The sequence below is a fragment of the Chiloscyllium punctatum genome, chromosome 10 (genome assembly GCF_047496795.1).
Source record: "Chiloscyllium punctatum isolate Juve2018m chromosome 10, sChiPun1.3, whole genome shotgun sequence".
Classification (NCBI taxonomy): domain Eukaryota; kingdom Metazoa; phylum Chordata; class Chondrichthyes; order Orectolobiformes; family Hemiscylliidae; genus Chiloscyllium; species Chiloscyllium punctatum.
This window is the reverse complement of record NC_092748.1, coordinates 100084785-100111233: the sequence shown is the minus strand read 5'-3', so window position 1 is coordinate 100111233 and position 26449 is coordinate 100084785. Positions and strand designations below refer to the sequence as shown.

General features: G+C 41.0%; 1 protein-coding gene across 4 annotated transcripts in view; it reads left to right on the top strand.

Moving 5' to 3' along the window:
• The window catches only part of gli2a (GLI family zinc finger 2a), a 400256-nt gene that overhangs the window by 88306 nt on the left and 285501 nt on the right, over nucleotides 1-26449 (top strand). For 3 of the 4 annotated variants that reach the window (XM_072579873.1, XM_072579871.1, XM_072579867.1), the window contains exon 3: nucleotides 16308-16455. In XM_072579873.1, coding sequence (XP_072435974.1) covers nucleotides 16405-16455 — 51 coding nt within the window. In that variant the 5' untranslated portion in view covers nucleotides 16308-16404. Of the gene's footprint in view, nucleotides 1-16307; nucleotides 16456-25058; nucleotides 25078-26449 lie in introns of those variants that run through there. The other variant, XM_072579872.1, reaches the window with a different exon arrangement.

Genomic DNA, 26449 nt, shown 5'->3' with positions numbered 1-26449 from the left:
GAAATTATGCATTCCAACCCCTGCTGTGGCCATCTCTCTGTAAAGGCTTTGACGGTGTTTGTAGACACTGCATGCTCCCTCTCTAAGGGCCACCTGGGTACAGACATAGCCCAGAACTGAGATGAGGAGGAATTCCTACATCCAGAGGTTGGTGAATCTGTGGAACTCATTGCCACAGAAGGTGGCTATTAAACATTCTGGTGAACTGGTTTTAATTCATTTCCCAAAAGGAGGTTTCCTTACTGTTCACACCAACTTTATTTTCCTCAAGACAGACATTGGTAAGGCGTTAAATCCTCACTCAGTAGTGGGAGGATATAGGTTTAGAGTTTGGGAAAATGGACTGTGAGGTTCTTGAGCACATTGACATAGGAATTGAGGAGTTATTGGAGATTGTAGCAGCCTTCAAGGTGGACAAAACCCCAGGTCTGGATGAATTGTATCCCTGGATGCTGTGGGAGATGAGGGAGAAAATGACAGGGGCTCTGATCCAAACTTTTAATTCCTCTCTAGCCAGAAAAGAGATGCCAGAGAGGGCATAGGTTTGAGGTGAGGGGAGGAAGATTTAAAAAGGACCTGAGGGGTAACTTATCCATGCAGTGGGTTGTGTGTGTATGGAATGAGCTGTCAGATGAGGGGTGGAGGCAGGTATAAATACATTTAAAAGGCGTCTGGATGGGTATAGGAATAGGGAGAGTTCAGAGGGATATGCGTCAAATGGGAGTAGGCCAGATTGGGATGTCTGGTCAGCACAGATGAGTTGGACCACTGGAGAGATAGCTCGGTTCTTGATTAAGACCGCGCCAATGGTTACTGGGGCAGGCAGACGTGAACTGTAACCACCACCAACCTCCCCCCTGCCCCCACACACACACACACACCCAGCCTGCCGCTTGGACCTGTTGAAGGCTACTTTGGCAAGAGTCAGTGTTTAATACAGGACATGTTAATGATCTTGATCTGATATTCAATGGCTTATCAGAGATTGATTAACTCTGTGGGTTAGTTTATTTAAAACAGTAAAACACATTATAAATTATGAAGCAGACATCAAAGCAAACAACAGATCTGTGAGAGTTTACAACTTGCAAACGCACAGCAGACGAATGGCCAGGTGGAAGCACAACATGTCTACAGTCAGCATACAGCATACTTAAAGATGCACCCTCTTAAAGGCAAAGTACACACACAGCAATACATGCTATGTACCATTTAATAGAGGAAGCAAGAAAGAACCTGCATTTATATAGTGTCTTTAATGATCTTCAGGTGCCCTGAAGTACAGCTTTGCCTATGAAGTGCTGTTGAATTTAATGACTGTTGTAATGTGGGAAATGTTTCAGGCTGGTGAATTTTCATTGGGACTGGAAGGAGTTAGCAATGAACAGCTTTTAAGTGCATACAGAGACAGGGACAGTAGGCTTGCTAGGGGTAGAATGGAGGGCACAGAACAAAAGGGAAAGGATTGCGATAAGGTGGAAAACTGGAATGATTAAATGACAAATGGGATGCCAGTGTGAGACAAAAAGAGGTTGATAATATCAATCAGTTGGTAAGTTAGATCGGCCATAAAGATGTCTGAGAAATAGCTGTGCTTAGAAATAGAGGGTGCCTTGTCACACATCACCTTGAGGGAACAGAATAAAGTGACTTTCAAATGCATCTGACCTGTGAGTATCCATTGTTGAGGTTGGACATAAAGTAAGTGGGAATGTGCTTCATTTACTGAACACGATAAATTTAAATTGAGAAAATAGCAATCTGGTCCTTAACAAAGAATCTTCTTGTAAATTCTCATTGCAGGTGTCTTTTTTTGTGTGTGCTGATTGAGAAACAAATCTGCTTGTAATTCTGAGTAATTACTCCCAGATACCATCCTCCAGTGTAAACGTCGTAACCAAACATCACAGCTAAATTCCCGGCACCCGGCTAAATACCATTCTTTTTTGCTCCGGTTGACCATTTTCCCATTGGGCCAAGCTGCTTTCAAACTGCATTCAGTCAAACCTGACACAAGGCTAACCATACGTCTCGTGGTGTATGAGTCCGATTATGAATCTTACTCATGTGTAAACAAAGCCCAACTGAACTTGCTCTGTGGTATCTTCTGACTTCTGACCTCCCTTGGTGCATGGTTGCTACTTTGAATGTGGCACTGAAAGGAAAAAGAGGGGGAAGGATGGTGCGTGGTGGTGAGGGATGTGGTGAGACATGGGATTCGAAGGTAGGAAGCCAGAATGGAAAAAAAAATGAATCAGGCTCTTAAAGAAATTATCGTTAGACTCACAGCTATTAAACATCCTGGTGTCTTGGTTTTAATTCATTTCCCTAAGAAGGTTTCAACTTTCTTTTCCTCAGTGCAGATTATTTTAAGAGGCTTGATTGTAATAATCAACAGCTAATTCCTGCTAAACTGGAAGTGCATCTGAAGCTTTGGCTGAAAGATGCATTCCTTTCTGGATCTGCAAAAATACACAAAAATTAAATAAATACTTGTGCGATAGCCATCCCTTAAACAGCCCCTGGGAAGGAACTTGAATAAAGCGCTACTCTCACTTTATACAAAATATGTGTATATTTCACAGATCATTTCCTTAATACATAAATAATTTCTAAATCTATTGTTTCACAACATCTTTCCTGCTCTCAGTGTAAATCTGCAATGATTCATCCTGATGCTGTGTTTACTGTCACCAGGGTATAAATTGAGATCCTTCCTAGAACTAATAGATTCCCTGGGACTGTGGCCTCATGGGATTGTGTCTCTTCAACTACCTGCACCTTTCATCAATGTTGACCACGTAATTCTGCATTGATCCCTTGCCTTCATTGCCCAGCAAAACTGCACCTTCACATGGTTCCATTTCTGCCTGTATTAACATAGTCAGATCATCTTAAGTAATGGCTTCCTATTGACTTCACTCCCCCCCCACTGCCACCCCCCCACTCCACTCCAATCTCCCGACATGAATCTCACTTTCAAAGTTCACCATGTATCCTTTTTCCCCACCCACACTCTGCCCCGAGGGTCACCATTTACAAATACCTCAGTATCACCTTGCTTTGATTGCCTGTTTGTTTTTGAGGGCATAGCTGACATCGATAGAAACAGAAAATAGGAGCAGGAGTAGGCCATTTGGCCCTTTCAGCCTGTTTCACCATTCAAGATGATCATGGTTGCCAATGTACTTGGTACACTTTTCCCACTTTTTCCCAATTGCCCTTTGACCTTCTAGTCAGAAGAACTATATCTGTCTCCTGCTTAAAAATATTTGATGTTTCAGCCTCAACCATTTTCTGTGAGAGTGAATTCCACAGGCCCACCACTATCCTTCAGCTGTGACACTTGGACTCACCAGTGATTGGGAACATCCTTCCTGTATTTACTCTGTCTGGTCATGTTTGAATTTTATAGATTGACCAGTCCTAGATGAGTATTAGTTTCCTCCAACTGAGTATTAGAATAACAGAAGCCACTTCCTTTGGCTGCTGGCCCAGGCTCCAGTCCCTGATCATTGGTCCTGGCCCAGGCTCCAGTCCCTGATCATTGGTCCTGGCCCAGGCTCCAGTCCCTGATCATTGGTCCTGGTCCAGGCTCCAGTCCTGATCATTGGTCTCCTGCCAAATCAATCCAAATACAACCTCTGTTCAGCTTGACATTTATCTGATCTTCCAAACTCAGAATTTTCCAATGCTGGTGCAGAAAGGATTGTAAACTTACAGTCACAGAGGTCATTTCTGGATCCCAAAGCCTTTGGGATAGTCTCCAGTTTTCGAATTGCCAGTGGAGATGGGGATCGCCTCCCAATTAACAGTGCAGTAAGCCCCTTTCGCCTTCTCGCAGAGTTCATCGGAATCGAGGATGATATGCTTCTACTTCTGGATATGATCTAGCTCTAAGTAGTGAGATCGTTTTGGAAGTCATGTAACATGAAGATGAAAGATGTGCTGTGCCCAAACAGAGCTGCCATCGAGTGATTAGTGCTGTGATTTTAGGTATCCAACACTGCTTTTGTGTTCTCCTTTCTTGCCACTGGATTTGGAGGATCTTGTAATGACTCTACTGTTGGACCTTCTCCAATGGTATAAAATATAGTGTTTAGTCTATTGTGTAAAGTGTAAGTGTCTGAAACATGTAGAAGTGCAGCAATTACTTTGGATAAACAATGACATTAAGCTCTGGTTTGAATCCCTGATCCTCAAATAATAACCTCCTGAGTCGACCAAGGGTTGAACTGGCATGTTGGAGGTAAAATGTTGAGTTTTGTTGCCGATGTGTGCCGTAAGAGCAGGCTTTCAAGATATGGAAAATGGTTCACATTTTCCAGAACCTTACCATTGATCTTAATCAAGGGAGGAGATGTACTATGAGACCTGATTGGAAGATTAGTTTACTACTTATTTGGTAAAAGTTTTTCTTTTAAAATCTCTTACACTTCAGTGAAGGAATTGACAATGACTTGGAGATCGGCTTCTGCTTGAGCACAGAGCAAGTATTACCTGCACAGTGTAACTAAGTAACCAAGGTTGGAGTGAGTTTTGATTTTGGATTGACAGCAGCAGAAGTTGGGCAGTTCCCACACCTGTGGTTAGTTTGCTCCAAGTGAGTTGCTGGATCATGATGAGAAAGGTGGAGGTAAGGATTGGTGTGCAATGGCACAATCTTACTTGAGACCAATTTTCACTTAACTCGGGTCTGTGGTAGTTCTTCTGATGAGAATCACTGTGAATTAGGCAGAGGATGGTGACAGTTTTTTGAGAACAGCCAGATCTAAGGTTGGTCCTCCAATAGCCTTCGCAGTTGAATAGGGAACTTGCTCCTATCTCATCCCCTCCTTTGGACATTTGCTGGCAGGCCAGAGAGTTTGGGACTGCAACTTTGAAAAGGCATTCAAGTAAATCTGAAGTGTTGAGTTCACGTAACCGTCAGGTTCAAAGTGGGGAAATCTGAAATTTGGCTTTTCTTGGTCAAAATGTTGGTTCAGAAAGTGAAACCTACTGAATGCTGCACTGCTGATAATATAGCAACAAGAAATGGCAGTGTGACAGGTCAGAGAAGTGGAGGGTTTGGTGTACATGAAATAGTTTGCCTGATGAAGATTTAGAGTTAGTGGGGGATGGTGTTGCAGATGTGTGATGATACCATGAGAAAAATCTAAAAGGTTGAGGATTTAAGGTGTTGGTACTTGGAAACAAGGCACGTCAATATAGTGTTGGGTGAGTGAGATTTAACACTTGGTTTTGCCTGAAGAATGATATTTAATTGGAGGAAATTTGAGAAATTGGATGTAAAAGTAGCAAACTGAAAATGTGCATTCATAAAGCACTTGTCACATCCAAACGTACTTCCTGTTCCTGAGTCAAAATCCTCAAATTCTTTCTTTAATGGCATTATGAGTGGACCCACACCCGCAATCCACCTTCTCAAGAGCAATTGCAAGCAACCCTAGCATCCCAAGAACAAATTTTTAAAAACGTAGCCAATAAAGTCCTTTAAAGTAGTATCACTATTGTGCTGGAGGACACATGACAGTCAATACACTGTAATGTCCCACAACATTAATGCACACTGACCAAATAAACCATTATTGTGTTATAGTGATGTTGATTAAGGCATAAATATTGAGCAACATATCAAAGAAAGCTCCTCATCTCCCGGTTTGACAGGATGCAATAGGATCTTTGTTCCTTCTGTAAGATGGTACCTCATGTCGTACAGCCCTCCCTTAGCAATGCTAATTCTAACAATAGGCAAATGGAATTTTGACCTAAATTTATAGAAGGGCAACCTGTTACTCTGTGCATAGATTGAGTCATTTTTCTGAGTTCCTCTAGTTTGTACAAATAAAGGCGTAAAGATATGAAGGGTGAACCAAGTAAATGCCAGTAGAGTTTGTACTATTTCTAGTTGGTCACCTACAGTTTGCCCCATCATCTTTAATTTTTCCAAACCATGAACAGCGACGGTTAAATCTTCCAAGAGGGAAAAATCTTGGTGGATTTTTCGCCCTGACCACAAAGCACTGTTAAGCAAACCCCACAAGGGCTATTCAGCCAGACTCTACTGCTGCATTCCAAAAAATGGCATTCAATCCTTAATCATTAGTTATTTATATCAGTGTCCAAACGTAATGACCAAGTGCCATAAGAATCATCAATACCATTAACTACTACTGGGTCGCTTCAGAGGTAAGTATTTGTTCAGGTGTATTTAGCTAAATTTTGACATATTGCAAAATATCATTTTACTATATTTGGTCCAATGGGGATGGGATGTGAGGTGGCTGTAATCAATAAAGCCTTCCATTCTGTGTAGAGAGAAAGTACGTTTTACCTTTAAACAAGGAGGTGGTTAGCTCAGTTGGCTGCACAGCTGGTTTGAGAAGTAGCATGACATTAGTATAGGCTTAGTTCCCACACTGGGTGATGTTACCATGAAGGACTCTCCTTCTGATCCTCGCCTCTTGCTTGTGGTGTGGCAATCCTCATTTAATCTCCACTAGTCATCTCTGTCTCTGCAATGGGAGAGTAGGAATAGGCAACTTTACGTTTCTTTTTCTTCTGTAAATCTCTGTTGGCAACACTCTGCCCATCATGGCAGAAATATTTCCATGTACTAATCTTGGAATATGACAAGTGAAGTGAATAAAACCTGAGGTTGTTCTGCTTTGTCTAATTTTCCATTTCATTCTAGACTGCTCAGATTGCTGTTTGATCTCAGCTTTCTTGAGACAAGTCATAGAGTCATAGAGATGTACAGCATGGAAACAGACCCTTCAGTCCAACCCGTTCATGCCGAGCAAAAATCCCAACCCAATCTAGTCCCATCTGCCAGCACCCAGCCCATATCCCTCCAAACCCTTCCTATTCATATACTCATCCAGATGCCTCTTAAATGTTGCAATTGTACCAGCCTCCATCACATCCTCTGGAAGCTCATTCCATACACGTACCACCCTCTGCGTGAAAAGGTTGCCCCTTAGGTCTCTTTTAGATCTTTCCCCTCTCACCCTAAACCTATGCCCTCTAGTTCTGGACTCCCCAACCCCAGGGAAAAGACTTTGCCTATTTATCCTATCCATGCCCCTCATAATTTTGTAAACCTCTATAAGGTCACCCCTCAGCCTCCGACGCTCCAGGGAAGTCCCTTGTATATTGGGCCTCTTTTAGGTAATAGTTACAGGCCATATCTTGCTATGGAGTTAAAATTGACTATTGTTAAAGGAACATTAATCTGAGACTGATTGTCTCTTTATGAGTTTTGCCATTACACCACATGGGAAACATTTCATTGTTTAAATTAAAAGCATGAATCAGACCTCAAGGTCTTACGTATTAGTCATTCCATTATAGATCTGTGGTATCGAACTGATCTCAGGATAAACATGAGCAGACCAATATTCAACCAACTCCGACTTGTTTAGTTTACTTGCCTTAATAGAATATTTCTCCTCACTAGTAAAACTTGCCAGGTTAAAAGAAAAGCATGGAGTTCATAAGATATATATTATTCCAAGCTGTGAATTATATCCCTGTAAACATTTTTTTACAAACAACACTTTAAACTCTTGTACACTCTTGACTCCACACGGTTTTAATCTTTCTCAACTCTAATGTTTGAAAATATTCTGTAGATCTTAACTATGATCCTGTGACTATTTTATGCTTTTCTTATTAAAAACAAAACTGCTAGTGTGTTTTAAAAAGAGGCCGAATAGAGATGTGGAATAAATTGTTTGAACACAGGTGGCTCTTTAGTTTTACTTCCTATATCACCTTCCCTACATTGATGTAGCTGGCATGAGGTTTCTGTGGCAGTGGATCCATTAAAGTTCAAACAGTCCTGTGGCTCTGTTTGTGGGGACATAGAGCCAGCTCTGCCAAATCTTCTGCCCTGGAGTATACTTGAAGTTGATGCCATAGGACCGTTGCAAGGCCCTCTTAAGAGCTGATGCCATCCATCACTTGCTGTGACAGGCTGTTGGTATTGGAATTTCAGCCAAGATTCAGCCCGAATCACAGATCTGTGGAATAAGAGTGCCTTAAACTACATTGCTAATCTGCTCCCACTCAATAATGAATGCATTCCCAAAATGACTAATTGGATTATTCATAGGAGTTTACCGACTGTAAATTGATTTACAAATCTGCAATTATTATGCTGTCCATTAAGGATAATGCAAGTACATCATGCAATTTATGGAATAAATTGATTTGACTGTTTATAGATCACAAATATATGGATACATCAGTCAACTTCCATTTTCTTCTGTATCATTTCTATACCTAACTCCAATCCTTGACCATTTTATACAATCCCCAATGTCAGCAAACCACTTACACTACTTATGAGGTAGTTCTCTTAGTCATTCAACAAGATTGTAAATCACATGCTTGCCTCTTATTACTTTTTGAAATTTTCCACATTATAAAACTGTATTGAATTTTAGGAGCTTTTTGACTGACGGTGATGATACCATGTGGTGGAAAGAAGTAGATTTTTAATTTGTCCATTATAAAGACAACTGTTCACATTGGAAATGAAGTTGGGCAATTTGCTTTAGCAATTGACCCATTCACAAACTGCTGTTAAGCCAGTTGCAAGATGGGGATCTGCTACTTGGCGTTTGGGGTTGTGTAAAGGTGCTTGGCATGTGCTGTCTGGCTTCAAAGTGGTTTATTGGGGAAGGCTAAGTTATCTACCAACAGCTTGCATTGTATAGCGTCTTTAGTAAAATGTCACGTGGTGCTTCACAGGTGTATTTATCAAACAAAATTTAACACTGAGCCATGTAAGAAAATATTCTGAGAGGAGACCAAATGCTTGTTCACAGAGTTTGGCTTTAAGAAGCATTTTAAAGCTGGAGTCTAAAACTGATCAGTTTTGGAGGGAATTCTACAATTAGCTATCTAATGATATGGTGAAACGAATAAAATCAGGGATATCAAAAAGTCAAGAATTTAAGGAATGCAGAGATTAATATGACTGGAGAAGATTATAGAGATAGAGAAGGATGGTGACCTGGTGGGACTTGATATGAAGGATAAGAGCTTTAAAATCAGGGTAGCCTGTGTTTGTCAGCAAGCCCAGGGATGATGAGTGAATGAGACTTAACTGTTTGGGCAGGACATTGGGGTGGCCTCAGGTTTTTAGGCAGTAAGATCTGGGTGGCCAAGCAGGAGTGCATTGGAATAGCCAATTCTAGAGCCACAAAGGTGTACATGAGGGTTTCAAAAGCAGATGAGCCATGGCAAGGACACATCTCCTCTTGTGTGAAGATTGTATTCACCTTCTTACGGCCATCCAGCCACTTTTCTTTTTGGATGGTAAAGGCTGGAGAAGCCAAGAGGTAATGATAAAGAATCATTAATGCTGCAACAGAACAAAATATTTTGACTTTTTATGATTAAATATAACAGAATGATAAGAATTTAAATTATCTTTGACCTGATTGGCAAAAATGTTATGACCTGTTACTTTAATATTTTAAGTTATCTCAAACATCACCAGTTCATATAAAAGCAGAAATAAATTGCTAGGGTTTGAGTCCAGGGCATACATTGCAATATGTCATTGTGGGATTACACTACTGTAGTGGTTGTGTTCATAGACTAGTAATCCAGAGGCCTGAACTAAAGATCTGGTGACATAAGTTTGAATCTTACTAAGAGCTCTTGTGGTTTGTGAAATTGGGTTGAAATCCCAACACAGTATCTCATATAAACTAAATTCAATTAATAAATCTAGAAAATAGAGCTATTCTCAGTGATGATTTCCATGACAGTATTATTGAATGTCATGTAAAGGTTCACAAATGTCCTTACCTGGTCTGGCCTAATTGGAATTCCATAGTAATATGGTTAGCTGTCTTAACTGCCTTCTGAAATAGTTTGACAAGCCAATCAGTTTAAGGGTAGTTGGAAATGGACAACAAACACTGGTCTTGCCAGTCAGATAATAATAGAATTCCAACAGGGTGGAAGCAGACCATTCAGCCCATTGAGTCCACATCAACCCTCCGAAGAGTATCCCCTTAACCCTGTACTGTATTTCTCATGGCTAATCCACCTAGCCTGCACATTCCTGGACAATATGGGCAATTTAATATCGCCAATCCAGCTAACTTCCACATCATTGAACTGTGGAAGGAAACAGGATTCTGGGTAATCCAAGATGGAGGACAGGAACAATTTCTGGCTGTAACAGCTGCTCCTTTATTGAAGTATTTTCGGTGTTGGTGGTGATTTCCTCGAATTCCTGGAGCAGCAATTACTGTTTTATATGCTGTTGCAGAGTTTTGGAACTTTGGGGAAAAAAAATCAAAACAACAGCAGTTTTGAAAAGGGAGAGGAACAGACAAAGGAAGCACATGGTGAGGTCAGTGCAGGAGAGAGAGAGAAAGAAACTGACACCACAGTCAACCTGCACAGTTACTGCCTTTGCTGTTTGAATTCGCTGGATATCAGAGTACATCTGGAAAAATCAACAAACAGTGAAATTAACAACTGATTTTGGAGGAACTGTTTTGGGCGAAGTCACAGAACAGAAACGGATAAGTGAATAGTTTTAACCTGGAGCAGTGTTTTGTAGAGGAATAAGATGGTGTTATCTTCTGGGTCTGTAGATGGTGAAGGAGCAAAAATGGCCTTTAGTAGAGTGATATGTGCTTCTTGTCAGATGTGGGAGTTTAAGGAGCGTTTACGGGTTACTGTGGATTATGTCTGCAATAAATGCTGTTGGTTGCGAGTCCTATCAGATGGAATGGATCGGTTAGAGAGACAGTTCGAGGAATGACGAATTTGCAACAGCAACGGTATGTGATAGCAGTTATAGGAAGAGGGAAATGTCGCAGATACTGTCACATAGATGGGTTAAATCCAGGAAAGGTAAAAGAGGTAGGCAGTTAGTGCAGGAGTCCACTGTGGCTATCCCCATTTCAAACAGGTATGCTGTTTTGGAAAATGTAGGGGGTGATGGATTCTCAGGGGAACATAGCATGAACAGCCAAATTTCTGGTATTGAGACTGGCTCTGATACAATGAGGGGTAGTCGGGTTCCAAGAGATCAACTCTGTAGTCAGAGGTAAAGACAGACGTTTCTGTGGCCAGCTGCGAAAAATCAGAATGGTGTGTTGCTTCCCTGGTGCCAGGATCAAGGATGTCTCAGAGAGGGTGCAGAATGTTCTCAAGGGAGAGAGGGATCAGCAAGAGGTCATTGTCCACATTGAAACCAATGACATAAGAAGGGAAAAGGTTGAGATCCTGAAGGGTGATTACAGAGAGCTAGGCAGGAATTTAAAAAGGAGGTCCTCAAGAGTAGTAATATCTGGATTACTCTGCCACGAGCTAGTGAGGGCAGGAATAGGAGGATAGAGCAGATGCATACATGGCTGAGGGGCTGGTGTACAGGAGAAGGATTCACATTTTTGGATCATTGGAATCTCTTTTGGGGTAGAAGTGACCTGGACAAGAAGGACGGATTGCACCTAAATTGGAAGGGGACATATATACTGGCAGGGAGATTTGCTAGAGCTGCTCGGGAGGATTTAAGCAATAAGGTGAGGGGGTGGGATCCAGGGAAATAGGAAAGCGATCAATCTGAGACTGGTACAGTTGAGAACAGAAGTGAGTCAAACAGTCAGGGCAGGCAGGGACAAGGTAGGACTAATAAATTAAACTGCATTTATTTCAATGCAAGGGGCCTAACAGGGAAGGCAGATGAACTCAGGGCATGGTTAGGACATAGGACTGGGATATCATAGCAATTACAGAAACATGGCTCTGGGATGGATAGGACTGGCAGCTTAATGTTCCAGAATACAAATGCTACAGGAAGGATAGAACGGGAGACAAGAGAGGAGGGGAGTGGCATTTTTGATAAGGGATAGCATTACAGCTGTACTGAGGGAGGAAATTCCCGGAAATACATCCAGGGAAGTTATTTGGGTGGAACTGAGAAATAAGAAAGGGATGATAACCTTATCGGGATTGTATTATAGATCCCCTAATAGTCAGAGGGAAATTAAGAAACAAATTTGTAAGGAGATTTCAGCTACCTTTAAGAACAATAGAATGGTTATGGTAGGGGATTTTAACTTTCCAAACATGGGACTGGGGCTGCCATAGTGTTAAGGGTTTAGATGGAGAGGAAATTGTTAAGTGTGTACAAGAACATTTTCTGATTCAGTATGTGGATGTACCTACTACAGAAGGTGCAAAACTTGACCTACTCTTGGGAAATAAGGCAGGGCAGGTGACTGAGGTGTCAGTGGGGGAGCACTTTGGGGCCAGCGACCATAATTCTATTAGATTTCAAATAGTGATGGAAAAGGATAGACCAGATCTAAAAGTTGAAGATCTAAGTTGGAGAAAGGCCAATTTCGACAGTGTTAGGCAAGAACGTTCAAAAGCTGATTGGGAGCAAATGTTCGCAGGTAAAGGGATGGCTGGAAAATGGGAAGCCTTCAGAAATGAGATAACGAGAATCCAGAGAGAGTATATTCCTATTAGGGTGAAAGGGAAGGCTGGTAGGTATAGGGAATGCTGGATGGCTAGAGAAATTGAGGGTTTGGTTAAGAAAAAGAAGGAATCATATGTCAGGTATTGACAGGATAGAACGAGTGAATCCTTAGAAGAGTATAAAGGCAGTAGGAGTACACTTAAGAGGGAAATCAGGAGGGCAAAATGGGGATATGAGATAGCTTTGACAAATAGAATTAAGGAGAATCCAAAGGACAAAAGGGTAACTCGGGAGAGAATAGGGTCTCTCAAAGATCAGCAAGGCAGCCTTTGTGTGGAGCTGTAGAAAATGGGGGAAATACTAAACAAGTATTTTGCATCAGTATTTACTGTGGAAAAGGACTTGGAAGATATAGAATGCAGCGAAATAGATGGTGATATCTTGAAAAATGTCCATATAACAGAGGAGGAAATGCTGGAAGTCTTGAAATGAATAAAGGTGGATAAATCCCCAGGACCTGATCAGATTTTACCCAAGAACTCTGTGGAAAGCTATAGAAGTGATTGCTGGGCCTCTTGCTGAGATATTTATGTCATTGATAGTCACAGGTGAGGTGCCGGAAGACTGGAGGTTGGCTTACGTGGTGCCACTGTTTAAGAAGGGTGGTAAGGACAAGCCAGGGAACTATAGACCAGTGAGCCTGATGTCGGTGGTGGGCAAGTTATTGGAGGGAATCCTGAGGGACAGGATGTACATGTATTTGGAAAGGCAAGGACTGATTAGGGATAACCAACAAGGCATTGTGCATGGGAATTCATGTCTCACAAACTTGATTGAGTTTTTTGAAGAAGTAACAAAGAAAATTGATGAGCGCAGAGCAGTAGATGTGATCTATATGGACTTCAGTAAAGCGTTCGACAAGTTTCCCCATGGGAGTCTGGTGAGGAAGGTTAGATCTCACAGAATACAGGGAGAACTAGCCATTTGGATACAGAACTGGCTCAAAGGTAGAAGACAGAGGGTGGTGGTGGAGGGTTGTTTTTCAGACTAGAGGCCTGTGACCAGTGGAGTGCCACAAGGATTGGTGCTGGGTCCACTACTTTTTGTCATTTATATAAATGATTTGGATGTGAGCATAAGAGGTACAGTTAGGAAGTTTGGAGGTGTAGTGGACAGCGAAGATGGTTATCTCAGATTACAACAGGATCTGGACCAGATGGGCCAATGGGCAGAGAAGTATTAGATGGAGTTTAATTCAGATAAATGTGAGGTGCTGCATTTTGGGAAAGCAAATCTTAGCAGGACCCATACACGTAATGGTAAGGTCCTAGCGAGTGTTGCTGAACAGAGACCTTGGAGTGTAGGTTCATAGTTCCTTGAAAGTGGAATCGCAGGTAAATAGGATAATGAAGAAGGCATTTGGTATGCTTTCCTTTATTGGTCAGTGTATTGAGTACAGGAGTTGGGAGGTCATGTTGCGGCTGTACAGGACATTGGTTAGGCCACTGTTGGAATATTGCGTGCAATTCTGGTCTCCTTTCTATTGGAAAAATGTTGTGAAACTTGAAAGGGTTCAGAAAAAATTTACAAGGATGTTGCCAGGGTTGGAGAATTTGAGTTAGAGGGAGACGCTGAACAGGCTGGGGCTGTTTTCCCTGGAGCGTTGGAGACTGAGGGGTGACCTTATAGAGGTTTACAAAATGATGAGGGGCATGGATAGGGTAAATAGACAAAGTCTTTTCCCTGGGGTCGGGGAGTCCAGAACTAGAGGGCATAATTTTAGGGTGAGCAGAGAAAGATATAAAAGATATAAAAGAGGGTGGTACATGTATGGAATGAGCTGCCAGAGGAAGTGGTGGAGGCTGGTACAATTGCAACATTTAAAAGGCATTTGGATGCGTCTATGAATAGGAAGGGTTTGAAGGGATATGGGCTGGGTGCTGGCACGTGTGACTAGATTAGGCTGGGATATCTGGTTTCCATGGCAGCGTTGAACCGATGGATCTGTTTCCGTGCTGTACATCTCTATGACTCTGTGACCTGGAGGAAACCCACGCAGACACAGGGAGAATGTGCAAACTCCACACAGACAGTCACCTCAGGGTGGAATCATACTTGAGTCCCTGGTGCCGTGAGGCAACAGTACTAACCACTGAGCCACCCTGCCACCCTCTCTTATGCTCTTATCCCATGAAAATGTGAACAAAAAGTCAGCCAGAGAATTTAAATGAAAATAGCTAAATAAAAATCTAAAGTATGAGTGTAAAGACCACTTTTGGTTTTTTTGGTTGTGGACTTAAAAAGTGGAAGTTGTATTGCTTTCAAACAAGGGAGAAGGTATTGCAGTTTTTTGTAAAGAAAGCAGTAACTGAAACTCATTATGGATTGTATCTGCAATAATGCCTTTTTCGAGCAGTGAGGGTGGGTGATAGATACCTTGGTTCTGTGGGTGTGTCCAAGAACAGTTATACCCAATGAAAGACTTTTGGTTTTTCAACCAGGACCCAGTTCTGGCTGTTCAGGAGTACTCAGCATAGTAACAATTTCTTGATTGGTTCCTGGCCCAACAGCTACAGTTTTATGTTTGGACAATGCAGCTGAAATATCCAGCCTGCGAAGAAGAAAATCTCTCTCTCTCACTTTCTCTCCTTTCTGTGAGTGAAGAATTAAAAGAAGATCCTGAGTGAATAGTTATTCTCTCTCTCTCACACTTCACTGCGCTCCCCTGCAAATTCCCTTCTTGATAGGAAAAAAAGGGAAAACACATCTTCAGAGACACTGAAAAGGTGAATGAAAGATTGAGAATCATGTGTCCACAACCTCATCAAAGAGCTGACAGGAATAAGAATGGAATTGAAGGAAACGTCCCACCGATGCCTGTGATTGGACTGGTGCCAGAAGTGTGCTTCACTGACCTTTCTTGCTTCTGCCTTGGCCATAATATTTATGTCTTTGCTCGTCTCTTCATGTATCTGTATGTGCATGTGATTATATCGGATTTTTAAACAAGGTTTAAGTTATAGAGGGTTAAAGTTAGCAATTCATGTTTCTTTTCTGATCTTGTTTTAAAACAATCTGTTTGCAATAAATTGTTGTTTCCTCTTTAAGTGCAGAGACCCATTGTATTTTCTTTTAATCTGAGATCGTCAGCCAGGTGAATTGGAGACTTTGGAGTAGTCGATTAAATCTTTCCACATTTCTGATGACTCCGGGCTGAGTGGGGCTCTCTTTCTAGTGGACTACTGGCACTGAGCTGTGATATGACGATTAGAAATACTGTCCAAAAAGCAACAAGGTTGTCCTTATTTGTTAAATTTATTTAGGAAAGGAAATCTGCTTTTGTCACCTGATCAGGCCTAAGCGTGAATCCACGCCATTCTCAATGTGATTGACTTGCTGCAAGTCAGTCAGTTGCATCGGAAGGAAAACTCAACAAAAACAGTAGCTCAAGAAGGCAGCTCACTGCCACTTTTCCAAGGGCAGTTAGGGACAGGCAGTAAGTGTTGGCATTCCCAGTGACGCCCACATCCTGTAATTGAATTTTTAAAATTACCAAGCTTTCATTTAGCTCTGTAATTATTGCTGTTTAATGGCAATAAATGTAGGAATCTGAGATTGTACTTGGCGGGGCAAAAAACACATCTCCTGTGCACTAATAAACACCTTGGCCAGTGGTCTTTGTGCCTATTCATGCAAGAAGCTATTGAATTCCTCACACATTCTCTAATTGCACAACTTAGAAATGTTTATTGCTGAGTGAGAAAACTCTTGTGCGGTTTTAGAGTACAGTGGAAAGAACACTTCATTCATTTTTCCTTTTTTCTCTTCTTTGTACTTGCCACTTAAGGTTCAGTCTACTGAAGTATGACCAGCTACTATGGCAGCTCAAGCACAGACCACTGCCACTGAAAAGAAAGAGACCAAAACCTCCATTATTGAAGGGGATGTCTTCACAGAAGCTAACAAGAAGTCAGCAGCCTCGGCAACATCACGAGGTACGTTTTGGAACCTGAACTGAGCCTCCCGCAGCGCACAGAAAATCTGAAACTTGTTCTCATTAACTCGGGGCACAGCCCAATTTACGAGGCAGGATGTCCCATGCTCCTGGCACAGGTTTGGTTGATGAGGGAGACCAGGGTGGGAATTGAAAGTTAAAACACCAGCACATTCTGTTAATTGCACCAAATGGCCTTTTCCTGTGCTGGAAATTCCGTGCAATTCTCAGCATTCAAAAAGTAAACCCTGGCATTCATCATTTTGTTTCCAGTTTTGTTTTTTTGCTATGCCTCCAGTTTATGCAGGAGCTGATTGAAAGCATTCTGTTGGAGGCAGTTGATTCCTGTGATTTTATCACAAGAGTTAGGTTCGAGCAATGGGATGAAGATAACTGATTGTGGCTTGTGAAAGGTAAAAACAATGACTGCAGATGCTGGAAACCAGATTTTGGATTAGTGGTGCTGGAAGAGCACAGCAGTTCAGGCAGCATCCGAGGAGCAGCATCCTTCCTGATGAAGGGCTTTTGCCCGAAACGTCGATTTTGCTGCTCCTCGGATGCTGCCTGAACTGCTGTGCTCTTCCAGCACCACTAATCCAAAATGTGGCTTGTGAAATCCTAGTGTTGACCAGTTACGTTCATGTGTACGATTCCTGAATTCCATACATTGTGACATAATTTTGAGCTCTGCTTTGGTTATTTTGTTAAATGTTTAGTCATTTATGTATTACCGTTTCTATAGAATTGAGTCAATTTTAAGTGTGTTTCATTCATGGTTTTGCTATAAAATTGGTTAAAGCCAATAGAAAAGGCACAATAATCTGCTGCGAATGTTGTTTGTTCAGAACCAGATCTTTTCCAGCGATGGAATGAATCATTGTATTTTAGTGGGTCAATCCAGCAAGCAGTTTGTGTCACGCAAGAATTGCCATGTCTGTGAACACGTGAAGGGAGATTTTGGAGGTTCTTAGTATTTGGCAGCACGTTTTCCCTTTCCTTTGGGCACCATCCAGAGGGGTATGAGCAGGGTGGATAAAAAAAACAGCTGTTCCCATTAAAGGGTCAACAAAAGGGGGTATTTCCCTCATGCATCACATTGGTAGTGTCCCTTCCTCTCGACCAGGAGGCTTAGGTCCAAGGCCCACCTGCTCCAGAGGTATGTAGTAACATCTCTGAATAGGTTGATTAGAAAAGTAGGTAAAGTGGGGACATGATTTGAAGGTGAAAGGCAGGAGATTTAGGTGGGCCTGGAGGAAAAATGTTTTGACACAAAAGGGTGGTTGGAATCTGGAGTGCACTGCCCGGGAGGGTAGTCGAGGAAACCTCACAACTTTTAAAAAATACTTGGATGAGCACTTGAAATGCCTTGACATTTAACGCAATGGGCCAAGTGCTGGAAAATAGGACAGGTGGAGGTTTTAAGTAGTTTTGTTGGCGCAGACTCAATGGGCTGAAGGGACTCTTCTGTACTCAACAATTGATTGATATATTAATGTTATTTCTTTTATTTTCATAAGGTTGTTAACAGATGGATTGGTAACTTTATTCAGAAAGTGCTCAGTATACTTTTAGTCTTAGCACATGAATCTCTTTCTTTGAATGTGCCAGGCTTATCTTTATATTGGGCAAATGTTCATGACCTTTTCTATTTGTTTCTCGGCATTAAGGCTAAGTATTTCACATAGGTTGAATGGGTGGGACAGTTTTATTTAAATTAACCTGTGCAAACATGTTATCACACACGTCTGGAGGAGGTGAGACATGAACCTAGAGGTAGGGACACTATCACTGTATCACAAGAGATATGCTGAATCCACAAAGTCAGGGTGGACAATCCCTGCACTCGCATAATATATCCATTCATTTTATCAAATTTTATCTTGATTTGAGCAGACTTAATCAACTCCAATCTTCATAAAACTTAACCTGCTGCATTAAATCTGCATAACCCAGGATTGGCCTTAGCTTTAAAGAGCACTTACCTCAAATAACTTGCATTTGGTGAAGGAAAAAGCAATTCCCTCTGACTGCACATATATAATATTTAAGCTTTATCATGGCTTTAGCTATTTTGAAATGTAACTCTGTCTTCTGACAGGGACTAGGACCTTCAGCTACTGAGCCATTTCAGTCAGTCCACTAAGTCAGTGGCTGACTGCGGATGCCAAATGCAAACAACCACAGCAGACATCACTTTGCTGTTACCTTTCTCATTAAAAAAGAATTGGTATCTGATTTCTTTAAAATGCAGAAAATTGGGATTATCTCGGGCAAGTACATTGAAAAGAAAGCAACTGGTAAGTCTTGTGGGTTTATGCTTTTTTTGATCCCCGCTTATTATTTTTAACATGTTTGAAGATGTCAGTGGAAACATGATAAAAGTCTAGTGTAATAAAGTTTAAAGACTCAGTCCTTCAGAATTCAGTAACCAATCAGCTGACCACCATGTAAAACATAGTAATGACTTCCTCAAATGGCTAGCCAGCATTAAAAATATATCCTAACCCAAGAAACTGCACACTATCTACCAGAATGTGATGCAGGTGCTGATTGAAGGGCATCTTTGAAGTGGAAATTTCAATCCTTTTTTTTACTACTTTTCTTTCGGTTTTGATGTTCTAATGAAGAGCCTGCCAGCCTCACCCATCGAAGTAATGACTAGACCTTGATTGATCATTAGACTGGGGTCTAGGAACTGCAGTGGTCCTCCTGTATGTAAGAGTTTAGCAAGTGAAGTTGGTAGGTTATTAAAAGTGCACATGCTTTCTTTACTGTATCCCTAGCACAGCATGTGCAATGACTGCTGTGCTTGACTACTTAATAGAGCGCCTCATGCTACAGCACCACAATTGGAGATGTTTTCTGGGGGACATGATAGAGCATTGCATTAATGCCGCTCTTTCTAAAAGAGAATTTACAACACAGAGCAAGAACTCCTGATTTGTACGCTTGTACATGACTGAGATTTGGCACTTGCAACAACAGCCTACAGTTATATAGGACCCATCAACCTGGTGAAACATCCCGGCCTGCCTCCCAGGCAGATTATAGAACAAAGACTGGCAGCAATCCACATCAGATGTTCGGAGAGGCAGTCAATGTCTAGGTCAGAGTTTTGAGGAGCCTTTCAAAAGACATGAGTGGGGTGGGGTTCCAGGGAGTCGACTGAAGATACAATCAGGAAACCTGGTCGGCATGGACGAGATAGGCTGAAGGGCTTGTTTCCATGCTGTATACTTCAGTGACTGTATATCTGGTCTTGTATTTCTGCAAAAACTCTGCACTAAATGGGGTTTTCACCTAACTTGCTGGTGAAATGATGGCAGTGCAGTGTCAAAAAACTTAGAGGAAATTCTGGTGTCAGGCATAATATATTTTTGTTTAAAGTGATGCCAATTCATGGTATTGAGGTAGTCTTTCCTTCCTCATCAATTGTGACATATAGGGATTCTTTTCATGGTCCATTTGCCAAATCAGTGGCTGTTACTATTATAGAAGACAGTAAATACTGTCTCTTCATTGTGAGTGGCCTCTTCTACTTGTCGTGCATTGGCACAGTATCAGAAATAAAATGGAGAAGTTTCCTTCCTCTATCAAGATATCACCAATCTGAAAGGCTGCTGGTGTTTGTCAGGAAGCAGTGAGGACTGCAGATGCTAGAGATCAGAGTCAAAGGAGTGTCCAAGGAGTGGGAGAGTCTGTGTTTCGGGCATAAGTCCTTCAACATAAGCTATTCCTGATGAAGGGTTTATGCCCGAAATGTCGACTTCTGCTCCTCGGATGCTGCCTGACCTGCTGTGCTTTTCCAGCACCACTCTTTTTGACTGCTGGTCTTTGTCAGCCCATGGGAGTTTCTGAGCGAGCAACAATGAGAAATCCAAGAAGGTGACCAACATTGTAATAATTGGCTGGGTACTTGCTGTCTGAATAGGGAGTGGCACTTTCTTTGGCAAGGTGGCTATGGCAGGCCAAAGAGGAACAGATATTTTTCAAATACTTCTACTAACTGGTCTTACCTTCCTGCGTATTATAGCCTACCTTCCTGCTCAGCTACTTTCTGTCAGGTGGGGCCACATTTTCTGATATAAACATCACAAGACTTGGAATACCCCTTTATGGATAGACTTGCAGTTGATGACATTGTCATGCAGCATTTTCAGGTGCACTGATCTTGGAAAATCTCATTTGAATGTTCTCAGCCCTTTTAAATTCCAAATGATTTAATATTTCAATCAACTCTTCAAAAATATAGTCAGGGCAAGCAGAAATGTTCAATTGTTGATGCATAAATATCTTGACCCTTTTTTGAATAAAATATGCATGATGACTTTTTGCTTCAGCCCTTTTCTGAAAGAGCTCTCAAATATTTTTAAAATACAACCTTATTACCTTTATGTCATGGTATAATTTACTATTAGCGTGTTACTGGGACAGCGCAGGCAGAATGAGAGCTATAGCACCAACAGCTCCTTTCAGTCATTTTAGCACAACTTCACCAAACAGCTGCTGTAATATCTGGGTTAGTTCACTTCCTTGTCCAATGTAATTTATTTGCACCAATTTGCTCACTATCAAAGGACACACATATTGTTCAGTTTTAATGTGTTATTTACACATAAAATAACCTATTTACAACTGGGAAAGTGCCGTAGGGAGAATGAATGGTCTTCTGCTCCCACCTATCTGTTATATCAGAGCTTAACAATCTGTTTTGCTAATAGAATCATTTATCACACCGTGATAATTTATTGTGCGTTAGCTGTGTGGGTCTCTTTCGCTCTGATCAAAGGAAACCGTATAGGTCTAATGAACTCAGACGTATTACTTTGCTTAACCCTTTCTTGGACATAATTCTTACAATGTGTTAAAAGTGATGAAAAACAACCACAACTCTGGAGGGAAAAAGGCATTATGATTTGATTTGAAACACGTAGCCAAACTCTCCTAAGATCTTCATTCTGAAGAATAATTAGTTATGTTTGTTTGAATTTTGAAACACAAGTGGCATATTGAGGTTGGTCAATCTAATCAGTAAAACTCATTAGTAAACTGCCTAACTGTCTTTGAATTTTATTCAACTTAGGCAGTAGGAGAAAATACATTGTCATGAAACAAAATGAACTTAAGTGTTTGAAATGCTGCAGCTGTTTCTTGAAGGCTTATCTCCTTTTACCATTTGCGTTATGGTGGCAGCTGTTGCTCATTTGGTAACTCTGAGCTAGAAGGTTGTGAGTTCAACTCCTGCATCAGAATACAAAATTCTCGCCACATCCTCCAGTGCTGTACGATCAAATGAGATGTTAAACTGGGGTCCTGAGTGTCTTTTAAGGTGGCTGTAAGTGATCCCACAACATTCTTGTAAAAAAGGAAGCTGTTCCTGAACAAGGCCTATTCTTCAATTAACATTGTTTTACAATTTGCTGGAATCAGATTAGCTGCAGCATTTCCTACATTGCTCGAGTCATTCTCGTCCATTTGAAAATAACTTAGTTAGCTGTGGACCAATCTGAGTTCATGCAAGGCACAAGCCTTGACTTTTAACAGGGGTGGAGCATGGAGGTTTCATCAATCATATGATACATCACCCCACCTCACTCTCCACTACTCCACCATTAAAGCTGTTCATTCCCCTATCTCAATGTTGTTCTAAATGGCAACTGTTGAAATAAATTAAGAAGAGTTTGAATTTCTGGAATGATTTTTCTTCCAAGTTGCTTGCAGCAGTGTCTGGGAGATCAATCTTCATTTCTTGAAAGCTCCAGGGGAAGCTTGGAAAGTTGGCAACTCTTTCTGGGATTTTGTCTCCAAAATGATTGGCATAACAACTACTCTGTATAACTCTGGTAATTAGGTTTAAGAAGCAGTAACATTTATTGTTGTTGCTGAAATTCATTAACTCAGACAAATTGTAGGGAGGGACCAAAGGTAACAAGATTTAATTTTAATAGTGATAATTTCTCATTGACTTTCTTGGTAGTGGGATATGATGTGATCTGATTTGAATCATGTTCTTTGTTCCTGTCATGGTCAATTCAAGTGGTGTAGTATTTGATAGCTGTATTAATGTCTTAACAGCAAGGTTTGGATCCAGATTGGAATGAAGCTCATAGAGTTAACATGTGTTTGCACATAGTCAGTACAAGAACTTTGACTGATCACTTGGCCTTTTATCATACCACATGTTATAATCTTAGTTGATGCAGAGAATAATGGTTCTGACATAGCTGGTGGGGGAAGGGGATTGAAGTTCCCTTCGGTGTTATTTCTAGCACATTGGTCAATATATTTGTGTCAAATTCTTCATCTTCATAAGGTTGTGAACAGATGGGTTAGTGCTTTTATTCAAGTTTTGGGCAGTGAAATTTTAGCCTGACAGTTACCATATGTCTACATTTCCATTAGGGACTTTATTGGCTGGATAGCTGGTTTGTGATGTAGAGTAATCTAATAAACGTCATGGTAAGGTCCTGGGAAGTATTAATGAACAAAGGAACCCTGAAATGCAGGTTCATAGTTCCTTGAAAGTGGAGGCGCAGGTAGATAAACTAGTAAAGAAAGCTCTCCTTTATTGGTCAGAGAACTGAAACTAGGAGTTGGGAGGTCATGTTGCGGCTGTACAGGACATTGATTAGGACATTTTTGGAATACTGTGTGCAATTCTGGTCTCCTTTCTATGGGATGGATGTTCAAAGGGTTCAGAAGATATTTACAAGGATGTTGCCAAGGTTGGAGGGTTTGAGCTTTAGGGAGAGGCTAAATAGGCTGGGGATTTCTTCCTTGAAGCATCAGAGGCTGAGGGGTGACCTTATAGAGGTTTATAAAATCATGAGGGGAATAGGATAAATAGGGAAGGTCTTTTCCCCAGGGTAGGAGAGTCCAAAACTAGAGGGCATAGGTTTAGGGTGAGAGGGGAAAGATATAAAAGGGATGTAAGGGGCAACTTTTTCATGCAGAGGGTGGTGCGTGTATGGAATGAGCTGTCAGAGGAAGTGGTAGAGGCTGGTACAATTACAGCATGTAAAAGGCATCTGGATGGGTATATAAATAAGAAGGGCTTAGAGGAGTATGGGCCAAATGCTGGCAAATGGAACAAAATTAATTTAAGATATCTGGTCAGCATGGACAAGTTGGATTGAAAGGTCTGTTTCTGTGCTTTACATCTCTACGACTCTATGAGCACATCTTCTGTTCCTTTATCATCAGAAGTTATCATAAAGAACCTGCCTTCTGAATCTCACCCCTTGTCACCAGGGTGACCCTCAGGTTAAACCACCATCAGTCATCTCTAGAGCCTGTGGTCCACTCGGACTAGGGCAACTTCACTGTTACCTTTTTACTTTTCATTGGATATGCAAGAGGAACATTGTCATGCTGAGGTAGCTCCCATTCCACTCACTTATGTTTCCAAGTCAAGATTGAACCCCAGTAAAAACTTTTGGCTTCTTTCTCATTTCCACTGGACTGTTTTCTCTCGGGTTTCCTTTCAGGGACAGTTTGGGATCAAGTCGATGTTCTACCTCAGATGGCAATGAAATAAATTCAATTTGGACATTATTCTCTGGTGCTATGGTCTGGTTTGTTCTACTCTTTTCACATACTTTTCAATCAGCATTTAAAAGTGCACTTCACATTCAGTGTACATGAGGTGTAGTTCATCAGTTACATTTTTGGTAACCCTACAATGTCTGCCTTATGTGTAAATTAGAGAGACAGCCAGAATCATGACTGTTTCTAGCTGCTAGTGTTTGAGTGGTCAGCACATACACAACAGAATTGAACCAGTTCTGAAGTGCATCAGAGAGAGTGGGGCTTTTGTGGAAAAAAAAAATGAAGAAGCTGGAAGGCTTGATCGTGTTTTTGGGGAAGTTTTTAATTAATTTGGTAGGGGTTGAAGCACAGAGTAGATGAAAAGTCTGGGGCAAGTTCCAAACAGATATAGAAGGAATGATAGGACTGTCCAGCAGGCAGAGAAGACATGGGCACGATAAGGTGCATTGTAGATCCAGAAAGCTAAATTGTGTTTGTTTTAATGCAAGGAGTTTGACAAGGCAGATAAACTTAAATTATTCATCAGATGGGAATTTGATATTATTAAAATCACTGAGATATGGCTGAAGGAAAGACAGGACTGGCAGCTCAACATTCCAGGATATAGAAGTTTCCGGCACTATGGGGGAAGGTAAGAGAGGTGGCGGTTAGTGTTATTGATTTTTGATAAAGGAAATCATCACTGCAGTGATGAGGGAGGATGTCTTGGAAGACTTTTCAAATAAGATCATCGGGGTAGAGCTTAGAAATGTAAACAAAGGGATGATTACTTTGCTGGGATTATCCCGACAGTTAGAGGATAATAGAGGAGCAGCAAATCACAGCAAAGTATGAAAGAAACTGGGTTATAATTGTGTGGGACTTCAACTTTGCTAATATTAACCGGGATCGTCTTAGTGTGAAAGGATTACACAGTGTGGAATTTTTAAAGTGCGTCTAGGAGAGCTTTTTGTGCCAATATATAGATAGCACAACTAAAGATGTGGCAGTGCTAGACCTAAACTGAGGGGATGAACCTGGTCAAGTGTTTGAAGTTTCAGTGAGCAAGCATTTTGAGGATAATGGCAATAACTCTGTAAGTTTCAAAATCATTGTGTATGAAATTTGTAAATGACCTCCCCACTTTCATGCGTTCTAAGTGTCAAAGTTTTGACGATATTACTGTTAATACTAATGCTAGTAATGCTAATATTCTCGTACCAAGTTCTTTTTGTCACTGTTATCAAAGGGTTAATGACTCCTTTAAAATTTGTTTGAGGCATTATTAATGCTCCTTAGATAACATCACCAACAGTTCTTTCTAATCAAAAATAGCAGCGGTAAATGATTATTTAAGGAAAATGCATAAAAATGCAGTTGCCCTTAAAAAAGGAGACTTCTGATAGCTGTGATTAAAACTGATCTCCGAACTACACTATTGATTTATGTCAGTGGCAGGAAATATTTTAATAACCGGTCATCAGAACCTGCAAATAAATTGTTGGTAATTGGGCAAATTATTGACATAGATACCAGTAAAAACATTATGGTGTGGTGGGTAAACCCATCAATTAATGTTGGGACTAGATTTTAGTCTATCTGCTGAAATAAATTAAGCTCATATCTGAACTCAGGATTATGTAGACAGGTTTAGGAGTGGTACTCAAAGCCTAAATGGAAAAACTGGAGATACCATTTTCCGGGTACACGGTGTTAGAACATAGCTTGCATTATCACAAGTGGTTATACCAAATTCAATCACTGACTGTATTTGAGGCACTGGAATAATTATGAAGTGAAAACAATATAGGCTAAGGGGACATGTGATGGTCATAGATTCATACAGCGTTGTCATTGCTCAAGTGCCAAGGACCAAACAGTCTCCATTGATAATACTTGGAAAAATGGCCATATGTACTTGAAGCTGCTGAGCTCCATCAAATACATGAACAAAAGTCATTGCCTTTGGGAGAGGAGAGACAAAAATTGTGAGATATTGAGATGGATTCTGATAGCAGCATCTTTGTTAATATGAGGGGTGAACTTTCCTCCCTAATGGAAAACTCATTCTGAAATTGTTACTGGATGAGTATTACCATTGCTTTTTCTTCCTCAGTGATATTTATTTTCATGAAAAGTACTTTCAAATTGTGCTCAGACGTTCCCTCGGATTCAGCCTCCAGCCTATCCAGACGTAGGAACACAGTGAAGTCTGGGTGTTTAAAAGCAAACTCTTGTCTAGATCTCGTGCAGTCACTCTGTTCAAATTAATCATTGTTCCTGAATGAGTTAAGTTTCAAGGACCTCTCAGAACACTTTATTTCAATATTTCAAATGTTTGGCAATGATGTGAGATCTGAAATCCACTTAAGTGCATACTTTTGCTGATTGTAATTAATTTGGTGCAATATGAGTTGCCTATTATTGTTAGCCTTTCCAAGCAACAATTGTGAGTGAATAGTTTGAAA